Raw genomic sequence first — 16,242 nt, forward strand, 5'->3', positions numbered from 1 at the left:
TGCTTATGCACGGGGTCACAAAAACAAACCCTTGGAATAAAAGCAGAAAGATGCCCAAGGAAGCGCAAGCCATACTGTATGGTCCTGACCAGAACTAAAAACAGCATCTAACTGCATAGTGTCAGCCACCCTCTCTCTGTTCTCCCGAGATCGTGCTCATTCTAATCTCCAGGGTGTGTCCCTAAGCGCAGGCCTTCAACAACTTTCCGTAGGAACCTCTCCCTCACCCAAAGAAGCTACTTTCTAGGGCTTTGGTGTATGGAGCATTCTTTCAACAAATTTCAACTATACAGCCATAAATGCACATAAATGAAAATAAAGGGTGAACATAAAATCGCAAATTTTCCTCCAAAGCCTAACATCTGTGCCCTGGGGACACTAGGACCAGCTGAAAGACCGCCTTTCTGGCAACTGGTATACCAGAAACTCAGACATGCCAAACATGGCCAACTGCCCAAAAGGCAGCCAGCTGGACTGACACTTGGTTCACCCTGCTTGGGGGAAGTGTGCAGCCAAAACTTCCCCAAAAAAGCATAATCTTGTCAGCATGGGCCCCACTTGGGAGTCCCAAAGGGATTAAGAGAACCCCAGTACAGGACCCCAAGAAGAATCACACACACCAATGTGGGGGCAGATCTGTGAGGTGAATTCTTTCTGATAACCCCCTTGGCATGGAGCCTGGCAGGCCACAAGCATGTCCACCAAGGTAGAATTAACTAGATGTGCCCTAGGCTCTGCAGGCTGTCCTAAAATGGACCCACATAAGAAAATGGACGTATTGCAAACTTACTTTGACCTGTAACCTAGATCTGACTGACTCGAGAGGCAACAGGACCATCTTCTCATTCACCCACACCTCCTCCATGGTAAACCTTAAAATACCACAACCGAAATGGAAATGTATACAGAACCATCCTTCCCTTAAATCAGACTGTTCAACGCGAGAGCTAACCACAAAAGCACATACAGGCCTTCCTCCTAGTTTAGAGAAGCTCCATTTGGCCATTTTACCGAAGAGTACTGGACAAGACAAATTCTCAGAAGAGCCAGCTAACGTTAACACTGACTTGCGCCCTTGGGCCCATCTCTTTCCTCTCTGCAGGAACCACAGGGCCTTTCAGGGATCTGCATGGCTCCCTGCCTTGTTGCCTTCATGCATTTTCAAGGGTCTTCTCCTTCTGAGGACCTATCCACCTAGTTCACTGTGCTTCCAAGAGATGAGCAATAAACATCCTGCCATTGAACCAGAGCCTCCTGGTTCATTCTCTAAGGTAATGAGCACAGAAAAACCAAAGTGCCAGGAAGGGTGGGAATAAGTAAGACATATTCTAATAGGTGCCCTACTTAAGATGCAACCCAATGCTGAGGTCCCTTTGCCCATCTCCCTACCTGTGTGGGTGAAGGTTAAAGATTCCCTTCTAGCATACTGAAAAGGATTACAGGGTCACCACTCTGGCCTTCCTGTTTCAACAGCCCCCCTGGATTCCACTATGTTCCAAAGCTGCCTCGGAAGGGCGCCTTGGTCGCTCAGTCACTGAAGCACCTAACTCTTGATTTCAGCTCAGGTCATGATCTCGGGGTCCTGGAATCGAGCCAAACATCAGACTTCTTTCTCAGCGGGGAGTCTGCTTCTCCCTCTCTCTCTACTCCCCTGCCAAAACAAATAAATACTAAAAAAAAAAAAAAAAAGCTGCCTCTGACCTACAGGTGACTTCTGCCTGCAGAGAAGTGGACCCTCAATTCCTAACCCACAGCCAAAAGCACAGAGCTGCAGAGACACAAAAAAGGTGTAATGCAAAATTCAGAAAGCCAATCTCTGTTTCCCTAGCTTTCTGGGGGTAAAGACGCTTACCTTTCCAATTCATATGGTTCCTCCTTCCATCCCATCCTAAAGTATTCAAGTCAGCAGACTAAACGGAAGGGCTAAATGGCACAAAGTCAAATAAGGAGCTGGCCACCTTCCAGGGGATCTGGGATGCAGTCAGCCACCTGGGGTCACTCACTCCTCCCAGTCACAGGGAAGAGGACACTCCCAGACCAAAGCTCTCCATTACTCCTATTTCAGTCCCAAACGAAGCTCTCTCACCCAGTTCACCTCACTTCAAGCACAGACCACCTCAAAAAGCACCAAGTAAGACCTGCTATCCCCACCCCCATTGCTGGCCATGACTGTCAGGACCCGGGAGTGAGGAGACCCATAGGTCTCGGCTGTGCAAAGCTCCTGTCCAGTGACCTCATGACATGGATTTTTAAAATCTCCCAGATCTCAGGTCAAAAGGACACAGCAACTGCAAAAATGCACCAGGGATCCAAACCCTCAGATTCTCATGTCCCAAAACCAGGTGGGCCTACTCTGTGGCAGGAAGCGGGGCACAAGTGCACAACAGGCCCAGGGAAAAGAGAACTCCTTTCTGTCCCTCCAGTGGCCCCGTCCAGGATCACACATCTGTCCATGCAAAGTCGTAGTCGGACCTTACAGTGAGTCAGAAGGTTATGCGGTCTCCTCCCGTAGGACTCTGATTCGAGGGTCCAGGGCAGTGTGGGAAAGGCAACCAATCTAGAAGCAACAATGAATAATGAAGGAACTAAGGTGGAGAAAAGTCTCCTTCCGTTGGCTAAGCCCTTCAGAACAGTCCAGAAGAAAGCTTAGCAAACTCCTGCTCCCCTTTCTGTCAAGCCTCTGTTCTAGTTCCCCTTGCCCACCCCAGTGCAGATGTGTTGATCTGAGTGTGAATTAGTAGTCTCTGGACCATACAAGCTCGAAACTGTCTCCTGACCTGGATTCTTCATCAGGGAGCCCAGAGCTGCTCGAGCCACACCCACAGCCAGACCGGCAGAGTGGAGCCCTCCCCTTGCTTTCCCACCTCCCAGTCTCCCAGTTACCCAGCCCTGCCACCAGCGCCACACCCAGACCCACACTTTCACTAGGGAACAGGGGAAGTGTTAGGGAAACGGGGAACCTCAGAGACAAACAGACTGTTCTGTGGGGCTGGATTTTTTAATTTGTTTTTATTTTTTTAATGATCAGGCTGATTTCTACCTGCAGCTCAATTCTTCCAGGAAATAGTTTAGAGTCAGCATCTCATCTTTGGTTACTATTTCCTCACATAGAGGGGATGTGAGTGGGGAGGGGTTACTGCTTGTTACGGAGATAAGTCTTCAGAAAGATACGGTTATGTGGCCCCTTGCAAGCCACGGGGGAGGGGACACAGCAGCTGTGTAGAAAATCACAAACTTTCACGTGTGCTTTCCAAGAAGGAGGGCAGAGGAACGGCTTCTCCCCACACCTATGTTCTTTCTCTAATAGACCCAAAGTGCCATGGGGTTAGCAGAAGAGGCAGCCAACGTTCCCTCCATTTGGCCTCACAAAGGGTCATTTTCCAGCCTCTGTGTCATCTTCTCATCTAACATGGATACACGAAGGAAAACTCCGGAATGCATTCAGGTCCACAGTTAGGAGAACAGAGCTACTGAAAAGGGACACTTCAGTCCCTCAATATCTAAAAACAAAGGTTCCCTCATGCCCCCAAAGTCACATATTTGGCTTTCTCCAACCATTCTGTATAAACTTCCACCGAGAGCAATCGACTCCCGCTCTTGAAACTGGAAAGTCCACCCCCCGCTCCCCAACAGCAAACAGTGTCTGCTCTGTGGTCAGACAGACGTGGAAATGCCTGTTCAACAAAAGCAGACTTAAGAAACGATGCCCTTGCTCGAGTCGCGCCCCGGTCGCAAATAATAAGCAACTGTGTGAACGAGCGGATCCCTGAATAGGTCTGAATACTTGAGGGCTGAGTAATAATGCTAGTTAGAGTCACTGGACAATACTTCCAGGCTTAGGTTTGTTTTGGGGTTTTTTTTCCCCTTTTCTTTTACCTTTGAAACTTAATAGAACTGTCCCAGCTATTCCTTCAAAACGTCACTGTGAGATGCAAAAGGCCTCGTTATTACCCTGTCACTGCAGCTGGCTCATCACTTCTATTGCTGAGGCTGGCATTCATTGGTTCAAGTGAAACCGAGAGTTGTGCTCAACACCACTGAGCGACCCCAGCCCTGCGAGATACCCGGTGGGAGAGCAGCAAGCACGTTTGCTGGGAGTCAGCCCACTTAGGGAGCCCAGATTTCAGGAGGCGCTACCGACCAGCCACGGGAGCTGAAGCAAGCTGGGAGTTGACCAGCCCACTTAGGGAGCCCAGTTTCAGGAGGAGCTACTGACCAGCCACGGGAGTTGAGGCAAACCATCCACATCTCTGGTCACCATACCAACTGGGTCATATAGGCCCGGGACCAGCAAACCTCTAGCTCCCTCTAGATCTAGATTATTAGGGAGGATACATAAAGGGGAAGAAGAGTTAGCTGGTTTTTTTTTTTTTTAACAAAGAAAGTCACCGTGTTATGAAAGAGAGGTATTTTTATTATCACTTTAGATGAGTTACCAGGTTGTAGATGAAGATTGATAAATTCAAGTTCAAGAACCAGGACCCACACTCAGGCCTGTCCACTCCAGTGTCTGTGTTCTTCCCCCAAAAGGGCTCCACAGTATGGCAATGACTGGTCCCCTCTTCCCAGAACTTACAATCATCTTGAGGGAAATGGCCTTGACAGATAAGAACCAAAGAACATCAGACAGAGTAAAATGCCAAGCAAAGGGGATTGGAACTGCGTTGTAGCGACGCTGACATCACTGAATGCACTCACCCACCCTGCTCGGGACAGCAGGGCGATGCGTTCTTCTCAGGTCATTCAGGAAATGAGATCGTTTTCCCTATGTCTGACTCCCACACACAAAGGGAAAATACCCCCAAGGAGTACACAGGTCTGGTGAGCGTACAGATTTATTGGATAGCTCCTTCCTGTCTTCACTGGGGAGTAACATATTTTTCATAAGTCATTCATCCAGATAACTGAAGCGTAGCCTCTTAAAACTTCACATTATTTTTATGCCAAACATTTTTGTTGGAGAGCTTTCCAAAATGCATTACATTTTCTCACTTCCTAAATCTCATAACTTAAAGCTTGTCTTTAACTTGGAAGTCATAATTATGATCATTAATAGCATCAGTCATTGTGTGGTGCCATACAAATGGGTTTAACTCTATAGGAGTCCTTGCGAAGAAGCCACGTGCTGCGAAATCCTGTCTGCTTTTTACCACTCTCCCCATCTCGCCCACACCCACCACAGTGTTAGAGGGACAGGTTCCTAGGGCAGAATACCGGATTCTGACTCTGGCTTGGCTATCACAAACAATGTGATCTCGGGCATGCTATTTAAACGCCAAAGGACCCTGTCTCCTCGTCTGTTTCATGAGAAATTTGGGTTGTGCTCTCTCAGATTCCCTCTTATTACCTCCTCACATCTCCCTCTCTGCTTTCTTCTCCATACCTGCTCTGAAGAAAGGCTTCATTAAAGTTGTTCAGAAGCCAGATTTCATGAACTCAGAATTCTGTCTTCGTTCAAGTAAGATAGAACAAGGCCACTGTGGTCAGGCTACCAGGAAAGAGGGGAAAGAAAAGATTCTTCCTCTGGTGGTGTGGGACAATCAGGGAATACCTGAAAACATCTCTGATTCCTAGAAATCATACAGGATTGAGATGTACATGAGAGATGGCTTGAGAAAAACTTGATGTTGGGGCACCTGGGTAGCTCAGTGGGTTAAGCCTCTGCCTTCAGCTCAGGACATGATCTCAGGGTCCTGGGATCGAGCCCCGCGTCGTTGGGCTCTCTGCTCAGCAGGGAGCCTGCTTCCACCCCTTCTCTGCCTGCCTCTCTGCCTACTTGTGATCTCTCTCTCTGTCGGATAAATAAATAAAATCTTTGAAAAAAAAAAAAAGAAAGAAAGAAAAACCTGATGTTGATGGTTTGTGTAAGAAGTTTCGGGGTGAGGGGGGGGGGGAAGCTGTGGAGAAAAAAAGAGACTGAGCAGGGAGTGATGCAGACAGAGGTAACTAACCCAGAGGCTGAGACTGGGCAGGATGAGAGGACACAGTGCAACCTGTCACCCACGGAATGAAGGCATAATTAGGTGCCAGGGAAAGAAGAAAAAGGCAGAGAGGGAAAGGAAAGGTTTCTGAGAACATGGAGGGCCTTTTCAATGAGACCTATCAAAAGATAGAAGATCACTAGAGAATACCAGAGATTGGAAGAAAAATGGAAGATCTGGACACTGGGTTGTGTGGTGTGGCCATCTGGCTCCGTGAGAGGAAGAGCAAGGAACAATCCACCTTCAGGGAGACCCAGAACAGGAAGGAAACATTTTTGCTGCCCTATTTGTGCCTCTCACCCTGGCTCATGGGAGGCTCCACCATCTCATGTCACATCATTTTCCTAATTTTCTTCACAAAGATGGCCGTACCCAAGAACACTGTCATGGAGAACGCTCTGGAATGGTAGGCCTTAGCTTGGCCACGTATGGCATCTGAGATCTTAGGCCAATGTCACTCAAACACTCTGGACTTCAGGATCCTCATTTGTAAAATAGGGAGAAAAAGAGCATCTCTGAGAAAATTGTGAAGAGTAAGGAAGATAACGTAGATCGAACACCACACACACACACCAGCAGCCAGTCGTATTCCACATGTGACGGTGGTGGTGGTGGTGGTGGTGGTGATAGAGAAGGTGGGAGAGGAGGAGGAAGCAGAAGAAGGGGAGAAAACGTAGGAGCAATGACCACTAGAACAACTGACGAACCCCTTTAGTTACCCAGAATCAGGAAAGCTCCAAAATGCAAGTGTTACAGTTTTCCATAAACATAGTCCACAGGACTGAGAGGCAGCTCTGCTCCTCTGGGAGTCCTCACGTCACGAACTTGGGCTAATGCCTTCCTTATTCAGCCCCTCCCACCGTTTCCCCACAGTCTGAAAATTCCAGATCATTTAGAGAAAGACCACACTGAACTGTACATTTTCACTATCTGAGAAGAAAGGTTTATCAAGCAAATTAACAGAGCAAATAATATATTCGTAGTAATATTTTGACACTGAGGGAACAGTTTCGGGCAAGCGGTAGCACTCATTTCTAACCAGCAGATGATGTGGGACACAAGTCATTTCTGCCTCTTCATTGGGGCTCATCCTGAGACAGCCCGGCAAGCCACACTTCATCAGTCTGGTTCCTGTATGTTCAGAAATAAATCAAAATGTGTTGGTTGTTTAATAGGCTATAATTCTAACTTCTCGCCCTGTCTAGTCTTTCTCGCCCCCAAATACTAGGTTTGGCAGGGAACGGTCTTTAAGTGGGGCCTCTCCTGGCGTGGGAACCCTGAGTACACTCACACTCATTCTATTCAACAAATACACACAGAGATTGGTGTCTTACACACGTCTAACAACAAATACAGCAGTGCCGGACTCTGCCTGAAAACAAACTCCAGTCTTTTCTCTAAAGTAGCATTCACAGGGAAAAATATGCCGTTTGTATACCTCGAACCCTAGGGGGCTTCATTTAACACTGAGCCACTCAGCTGGGAGAACCACACCAAAGGGCAACTTTTTAAAAATGGGTAATAAAACGAAACTGCTCTTCCCCCCAGTTACTCCCAACAACCCTGTGCCTCCTCGCCCTTTACCTTCCCCAGTAAAGTAAAGTAAACACAGCTTAACTGAGATGCACAGACTTTCTTTCAGCTCTGTCTTCCTCTGGTACCCACACTTGGGCTCCTTCTTCCCTCCGCTGACCCATGTGAAGGAAGTCAGCTACTTCTCTAGGAGCAGCTGTCACGTTTTTAGCTGTTTGGGACAGGAAGCTTACTACACACAAATTAGGGTATACGTTTGGCCGCCCCTGGAGAAAAGAGCCTACGGCCCACTCAAGATTTCCTCGGAAAAGGACCCCGATAACAGGCTCAGTACCCTCGGTTCAAAGCAGAGGTACCAGACTGCTCACAGGCTATAAAAAAAGAGTTGCTGCATCCCACCCACCCTGTCTTTGGCCGTACCTCCAAAGGGCTCACAGCAGGATCTTGAAAAGATCATGGCACATCTACGCCCACCACAGCTTTATTCCCAACAGCCATGAGATGGAAGCAATGAAATCTCCAACAGATGAATGGATTAAAAAAAAAATGTGGCATACATGTAAAACAGAATAGTATGCAGCCTTAAAGCAAGACAGAAATCCTATCCAATTCCACGATGCAGGGGAACCTCCCGGATGTTACAATTACCAAAGGAACAAGACTATAGGATTCCACTTACATAAAGTATCCTAAGTGGTCAAAACCGTAGAAACAGAAAATAGAGCGGAGGCGACCGAGGCCGGCAGGAGGGGAGAAGGGAAATTAGTGTGCAGTGGGTACAGAGTTTCCGAGCTGCAGGATGAAAAAGTTCTAGAGATCTGTTGCACAACAGTGTGAATATACTTATCACCACAGGACTGCATGCTTCGCAACGGTTAAGATAGTAAATTTCATGTTGTGTGTTTTTTACAATAAAAAAGACTATTGTTGCAAAGAGTGGTACAAATCCAAGTCCGTCAAGCCCTTCTTCCCTGATCCCCTACTCCTACTACTTCCTCTTCTCACATCCAACAATATACCCACTGGGCCCAGTGCTCCCCCCACACACATCTTCCTTGGCACATACCTCCGTGCCCTCATACCAGCTGGCTTGGGATTAAAATGGACCAAGCTAGGAAGTGCCAGAGAGAGTGCAGTCTATTGTATCGAATTTCCTTGGCCTTTTATAGGGATGCACCATGGACCCAGGAAAGGCAGTGCAGGGGGCTGAGAACGAGGCTTGTGTTGCTCTAAAGCTGGCTGGGTCGCCAATTAGCTGAAGCAAGCCATTCCCTTCTCTGGACCTTCTCTCTATAAAAATACAAGCTGGCCCAGGTGATCTCTGAGGTCTCTGTTCTGAGAGCCTAAATAAGTTCCCCAGTTCAGTTGTCCAAGAAACTGGGGAAAACCAGAAAGCCCGCTAATCTGAGTCTTCCCAAGTGATTCTTAAGGCCCTTTGTCATCTTTTACTCAATTGCCTTATCTGTTTTGATACACAAGCTTTTTAAAAAAAATTTTATCAAAATAATAAAAATAGTATCATCATACCAACTTATAACCATTTTTGGACAAACATCCAGAGAGTGCTCTAGGCCTCCCTGAGACAGCAGCATGGCCCTATTAAAGACTTCACAGAAGCTAACAGATGAAAAGTGTTAAGTCACCTCCTGGTACACAGGGACAGACAGAGGAAAGGGCGCTGACCTCCTCCCATGCCTTGCTTCAAATCAGCAAACATTACTGAGAAACAGTTCTGTGCCAGCTGCCAGGCTAGGTACTGGGACACACAGATAACCATCGCTAAACCCAAGGAGCTCAGAGTCCAGTAGGGAAGACCTGGAGTGTCCCAGTTAGTAGCAAAATAAAAAGAGATTTCTTTCTGCTGAGAAAGCCAACCATCCTGGAGAATAAAGGCACAGGGAGGGCAGGGAAAGGGGGAAGGGACAGGTAGGCCACCAGGTCTGGTAACCTGGACAACCCTTACTAAAGCACCACGCCAAGAAGCAAAGGACTGTGTTGGCTGGGCCATCACCACTTTCCACAGCAAGTCGGCTGAACTTAAAACCAAACAGGTGACTTGAAGGTGAAGGCCGATAATGGAAAGGACAGCCTCCTCCTTTCTCCCATGACCTGCACAGTCAGCCTCTCAGTCCTCTGAAAAAAATTATTTAGTTTTTTTTTTATACAATCGGTTATCCCTGTCCTTACATTTGAGCCACCTCCCTGGTCAGCAAAAGGAGGCATTTAAACTCTCAGATGAGAGATGTCGGTACACACACGGGGCAGCCCAGTACAGAAACGGTGGGGCTCCCTGCCAGTTTGGGTAACCTTGGGCTAGTCAACCTGTCTTCTGTGTACAATGTGTGTCTGATATTCCCTTCTCTTCGGTGATGAAAAGATGCCTACGAAGCGCAAAAGAAATATGAAAAGTGCTTATCAGGCATTCGATGTCAACCATCACCGGGGGAACGATACACACAAAGGCGTCACGGATTGACTGATTCAAAAACTTTCACCTTGGAAGCTGCACCTAAATTGTACACTAGGCTTTTCTAGAAGAACAGACACTGCTCAGAAGGCAACCAAGTGCTTCCCTCCGTGGCTGCCTCTGGTCAGGCTCCTCCGTGCTCCATCACACCAGCTGCTTGTAAGGAATGGGAGCAAGCGAGGACGGTTTCAGGAGTGGAGCAGAGGAGTGAGGGAGATCTCTCCACACAGGGGGAGCCTTCCGCATCCCATGTCTTCGATACATCAGACTCGTCAGCTCATCCTTGAAAGCTTCTGACATTCCTTCTCTGCTCCACAGAAAAGTTATTGTTTACTGGACTCTAGAAGCCATCCCCGTTCTTGCTTGTGGGTTACCAGCAAACATTTTTTATTATGCAGTCACTGTACCACATTCAAGGACTAAATGAAACACGGCATACATCACCAGAACATTTTCAGATGACCCGGAATAATCCCAAGTCCTTGATCTGCAGCACTTATTATCGGAACACCGTGAATTCAACAAACTCTTTGGAAAAAACACACTTCATGACGTGTGTGCCCCTGAACATACACACAATCTAAGCCAACCGTCACATACTGGCTCCGTGAAGAGCCATTCAAATAAAAGTGATACTTTCGTTACTCGTGAAGAGTATTCAATCTATTTTAATTACATAGAAATACACAGTCATGAAAAGAGGCACCTAAAAAAAAAAAAAAACTGAAAGGATAAGCAATAAGGCAAAAAATGATAAGCAAACTGTGGCTGCAATTTTTATGTCACATTTAGGACAGTGTTCTGTCTGGGTTTGGAGAGTGATTTCATATGTCTGTGTAAGAAAAGGGGCTGCTGAACTCTTCCCACTAGAGTAGGATGAAATGAGCCACTTAGTAGCACTTCTGCCTGCAGCAAACAAGAAATAAGCCCATCAGAACAGTGGGGACATACCTTCTCTTTAAGAGAGGTATCAAGAAAAGTCACAGAGAGAATTGCTTTTTGTTTGTTTTCATCCAAAAATTACGGCCCCGTAGTTGGTCCACATCTTACTGATGTGGAATTTATTGCTATCAAACTAAATACAATTTACTGATTTAATACCCTATTATTTAGTTACCTCCGTTTGTGTTATGAAGTATCAAATTAGATTATCCATACCGTGCTCATTGTAGAATCTAATTTATACAGCAACAGAAACTAGTTTTGAAGTATCCAACTACCTTTAAGTTATCTACTGTGACCCTCCCCCTTCCCCCCACCACAGCCAGAGACCTTCTGCTGCCTCCCGGGTATCTACAAACACTGAAGCCCCAAAGTGCCACTGGGCATTTTTGTGAGGCAAAAACAAAGAAACCCAACTCACTTTTTTAGTTCACACTATCTTTACGGGAAAATCCACAAAAATCTCACCTGATGAGAAACACCAAAACCTGAGACTAATTATGAAAACTAGTAAGCAAATCTAATGAAATACTGTTTCCCTTCAACAGATCCTATTGGAAAAGCAGTGTTGAAACAGAAAAGGTTCCTCTAATTCCCCTGAGATGAGGAAAATAGGTTATTTGTTCATTGTTTCTGCAGCGTCCATGCAATGAGCCCATATTAAATGGGCCAAGCTGAAAACAAACAAACTTCAGTAGCTTCAGCCTCTCACAGAAGCAGAACGCTTTTCCACCTGGGGACTGATGGAACAGTGAAATGAACAAAGTGCACAATAAATGCAGCCATGGGAAAAATAATTGGGAGAAATAGACAAATCACCCTGCCTCCTCACGGTGGCAAACTTTACAACTTTTTAGAAACAACAAACCACAGCACCACCAGCTCTATAGACACATACATATAGACATATACACACGACTACTTGGAAGCCAAGTACGGTGTTTGCAAACATCCACCATCCTGCATTTACAATACTGCAAAACACCGCCAGAAAGCCGGGAGGTTTCTACTCTTCGATATCCTCTGCACTGTCAAACAGGGAAGGTCATTTTGTCTGGTCACTTAGATAATTCTCTCTGTCCCTCTCTGCATCACAGGAGTTTTCTACTTTGGGATTATTCAACTTTCACATGCATGGGAGTAAAATAACCATTCGACAACTTATTTACCTCGGTTTAAAAAAGAAAGAGAGAAATTCATTGTGCAAATGCCCAGTAAAAGCTGACACCAGGACTGTCTCTCCGACAGTGGTTGCAAGTACAATCAGAGGAGGGGAAAAAATCCAGTCTGATCTGACCCAGGCAGTCCTTGGGGTGGGGGGGATTGCATCCCCAACGGGGGTTGAAGAACTTTTTTTTTTCTTAAGGAGACCACCCCTCGGGAACAAAAGTTACATTTCAGTCACATGTCGGGAGTAGGAGCAGGAGCAGGGTTTTTTTTTTTTTTTTTTTTTTTCTTTCTTTCTTTCTCTTTTTTTTTTTTTTTTTTTTTTTTTTTTTTTTTTTACAAAAAGCGCACTAATTACGGGGGTGTTTTACAGTTCCAAAGACCACTCGGGTTCCTCCTGGCCAATTGTGACGGGCACTTAATTGTCAAAAAGAAAGGGGATGGGGAGGGGGGCAAGGAGCCGAGAGGGGGCTCGGCGGGGGGAGCAGCAAGGTTACACCAAAGGGTACAGCCGCCGTCGCGAGCTGCATCTCCTTCCCCGGCGCCCCCCAAATAATTCCCCGCGACCGGAGCAACTGCCACAGCCCCCTCGGAGGAGCCCAGCCCGAGTGCCCCGGCCGGTGCAGCTCAAGGTTTTCGAGCACAGAGAGGGAGGGGGAGAAGATCTTTACCTTAATGCTACACTGAGCAGGAGTCTCAGACATGTCTCACAGCGAGAGAGATCAGGAAGTTCTCAGTTTTTTTCCACTTTCCTTTCCTCTCCCCAACCCAGAAGCGCTCCACGGCCAGCCGGACGCGGTCATTTAAGAAGTTTCTTGCAGCATCTCTCCCGGCAGCCGCCCCGGGGGTCTGCGAGCGCGCGGGGCGGGGCGGGGCGGCCGGCGGAGTTGGGTGCGCGGGGCGGCGGGGGCGTGGGAGCCGGGCCCGGAGCGCGGCGGCGGGGTCTGCAGGTCGCGGCGCGGCGCGGCGACCCGGGGCGCAGCCCGGCCGGCCTCCCGCTCTCTCCTCCCACCGGCGGCCGGCGCCCCCGCCCCCTGCCCTCCCGCCGCTCTCCCTCGCTCTCTCGAATGTTTTCCTTCCTGGAAGAGAGAAACTGAAAGGCAGAACTGAGAAAGCTCTTTGCTCATTGATCTTGAGAGTTTCAGTGCAGAAACTGACGTGAATTCCCAGCACTGAGCTCTGCCTCTTAAAGGAGCCACCAGGAAATAAAAGCTCGGGTTACAGCCCGGCATCGGGGAAATAAAAGCCGGGCGGGGGGAGGGGCGGCGGCGGCGGAGGGAAGCCGGGGGAGCGGGGCCGCGCGAGGCCGCGGCCGCCGGCGGAGCGCGCGGCGCAGCGCGCCCCTCCACAGCCCGCGCCCTCCCCGCCACCAGCGGCGCGGCCCACGCGCGCCCGCCGCGAGCCCCTCCGCCGGCCGGGGAGTCGGGCTGTCCGGGCGCCGCCGGGCGATCGCCCGCTCTAGGGAGACACGTTGGGAAAAAACGTTACGCTGGGGCCCCAGGAACCACCAGACGGGTTTTCGTGAAACGCCTCCCACCGTCCCCGGCTCCGTCCCTTAGAGACACCGAAATGCAGCCGGGCTCTCCCCCCCCCACACACACACACCCCGCCCCCCTGCCCGAGCGCTGAGGCGAGGAGAATCAGCATCTAGGAAGGGGCATTCCGGTCAGGACGCGGAACCCCGAGGAGGAAATAAAACAATAGCCTTTGTTCTGCTTCTCGACCGCTGCCTCTTTAAGAGAATCCACCAGGAAATGGGAGATCGGGTTACAGGCTGCACACGGGGAAATGTGGGAGAGCGCGAGCGCCCGAGCGCGACGCCGCCGCAGACAAAGCCGGGCGGCCGCGCCGCAGACGCGGGGGACGGCGGGCGTGGGGGGATTCCCCGCGCGGGTGGGCGCCCCGGGAAGTGCAGGCGCCGCGCGTGCCCGCGGGGGGCGGGGTGGGGAGATGAAGCGGCCGCCGCGGGCGCTGCCCCAGCGGAGCACGCGTGCTGGGGAAGGGAAGGCTGCGGGGCAGTTCTAGCAAAGGCGGTTGAGTTCCTTTTCCTGACAACCCCCCCCTTCCTGCCGTTTCGAAATCCGCTGTCCATTTAAAGAAATAGCGGCCGCCACCAACCGAAAGAGGTGACTCAACGGCGAAGTTGACAGGACGTGTTCCTGAACAGAATCCCCACTCCCAGGGACCGCGTCTCTGAAACCGTCATTGGCCGGTGGGATGACCCTGGGGTGCTGCCAGGGGAGGAATATTTGGCTGGAAAAACAACCGAGGGGAAGTAAAAGCCGGCGGGGCTGAGGGTTCTAGCCTTGAGCACATGTGGTCTGATCACTGTTATTTTTATTGTCATTCACAGTCTCTTAAAATGCTCTGAAGTGGCTGCTGCGAAACACTGAGAACATAATTACGTTTTAAATTCTAAGCGCTTCTGATACACACAGGGGTTTAGTGTGTGGATGTGTGTTATATCACAAATATACAATTACAGAGATGTACCTAATGTGTGTATATCTACGTGTAAAACAGGACGGATTTCCCAGATCCCTACCCTACAGATTTTTTCCTACTCATTTATCTTCAACTCTCCACATTATAAAACGTGTTCAGATCTCTTCATGCACTCATCGGGAAATTCTGAACCAGAACTGATTAAAAGGGGTTAGAGTGAAAAAGAGTCCTATTGCTGGAAAGATGGGAATTACGGGGTTTTGTGAGCTTCCAGGGATCTTAACAGTTTTTGTCACCCGTAGTCCTATCTTCCCCAAGAGACTGCATGTCCACACCGACTCCTCTGCCTTCGACCACCTGCCACCCACTTCTATCCTTCACACACACCCGACGCACCCTCCCCCAGCAATTATCTATCTGCCTTTGATCCCTCTACTAATGTTGCAGACATTGATTCTGATGTCCCATTGCTGGATTAAATCCTATAAACCTCTGTATCCCTTACTTATCAATAAGATTCTCGGCAACTCAGCTTCTGTAGAAGGTGGGGAATGGTAAAAGGTGGGTACCTATCTCATAAGATTCTTGTATTAAATGAGCAAATATATACAAAGTGCTTATTTACCTGAGTACTTGCTACATATAATACGTGCTCAATGTTAGCTACAATTACTTAACCTCAAGACTAAGTTTAACTCTCAGCTTCTATTTCTATCTCCTCTTTACCTTCTCCAAGTGACTCATAGAAGTAGTAATTTGAATTAGAAAGTATGTGATTCCAAAGCAAAACAACAGTTGTGGAAAACTGTGCATTTAGACCAGAGGCTGGCAATCTCTTTCTGTAAAGGGCCAGATACAAAATATTTTAAAGTTTGTGTGCAAAGAGGCAAAACTGAAGACATTATGCAGATACGTCTATAACAAGACAGAAATTAAATATCCTCATTATGGACAAAAGGTATAGTAATAATGGTAATCAATTCTAATAATGAAAGGAATGGGATTCCTTTGGGAGGGGGAATAATATTTTACTTAGTTGAAACCAATTCAGAGTAAGGGTTCTCTATCATCAAAACTAATTGTTTATATCTTTATCCGTTTTTCTGTTAATGCTGATCTGTAATGAAATTTTACATATTTCATTTTTGAAAATATTTTTTCACCCCATAGGTGCTGACAAATAACCCATGAGCATATGGTTTTACTTAAGTGTATTCGTTGCTTAGAAGGCATTTATACAATTCTATTAAAATTCTATTAAGTTCTCTTGATACTTCCCCTCCGCATGCAATTACATTGCAGGTTAATCACTTTCAATGGAAAATTAGGTGGAAATGCTCAGTTGCACAGTTAAGTGGATTTTAAGTATGGAAATTTCCTTTTCACTTGCATCATAATCCACAAACCACTACTTCGGAAAAATGTAACTGCTGAAAATTTGTGTTGGAATGGAGATCTTGCTTCTTGTTTTAACTTTTGATGGCATGGGAAGTTTACAAAGCAGCTCGAGATTATTTGTGATTGCAACAGTGTTAGTCATGTCAAAATGATCTAACTGCAGTATATACTTTACACATAGCTCTGTTTTGCCTTGTGGTTTTAGGTTGAATTAATGAAAAACATCGAGTCTGTGGCCAAAGCTAATTTCCAAAGACATTCAGTGTTCAGTAATCATGGTTGGGGGAAGTTTTCACTTATTCATTCCCA

General features: G+C 47.7%; 1 protein-coding gene across 3 annotated transcripts in view; it reads right to left on the reverse strand.

Moving 5' to 3' along the window:
- ETV6 (ETS variant transcription factor 6) overlaps positions 1-13,303 on the reverse strand; it is a 232,567-nt gene extending 219,264 nt beyond the window's left edge. The window contains exon 1 of one of the 3 annotated variants that reach the window (XM_045073229.1): positions 12,762-13,303. In XM_045073229.1, the coding sequence (XP_044929164.1) occupies positions 12,762-12,794 (33 nt within the window). In that variant the 5' untranslated portion in view covers positions 12,795-13,303. The remainder of the gene's footprint in view (positions 1-12,761) is intronic. The other 2 variants (XM_045073228.1, XM_045073227.1) reach the window with 2 other exon arrangements.
- Between the last annotated feature and the right edge of the window lie 2,939 nt (positions 13,304-16,242).

The sequence above is a fragment of the Mustela putorius genome, unplaced genomic scaffold (genome assembly GCF_011764305.1).
Source record: "Mustela putorius furo isolate JIRA1106 unplaced genomic scaffold, ASM1176430v1.1 tig00537227_pilon_pilon_pilon, whole genome shotgun sequence".
In the NCBI taxonomy this organism is placed as follows: Eukaryota; Metazoa; Chordata; class Mammalia; order Carnivora; family Mustelidae; genus Mustela; species Mustela putorius.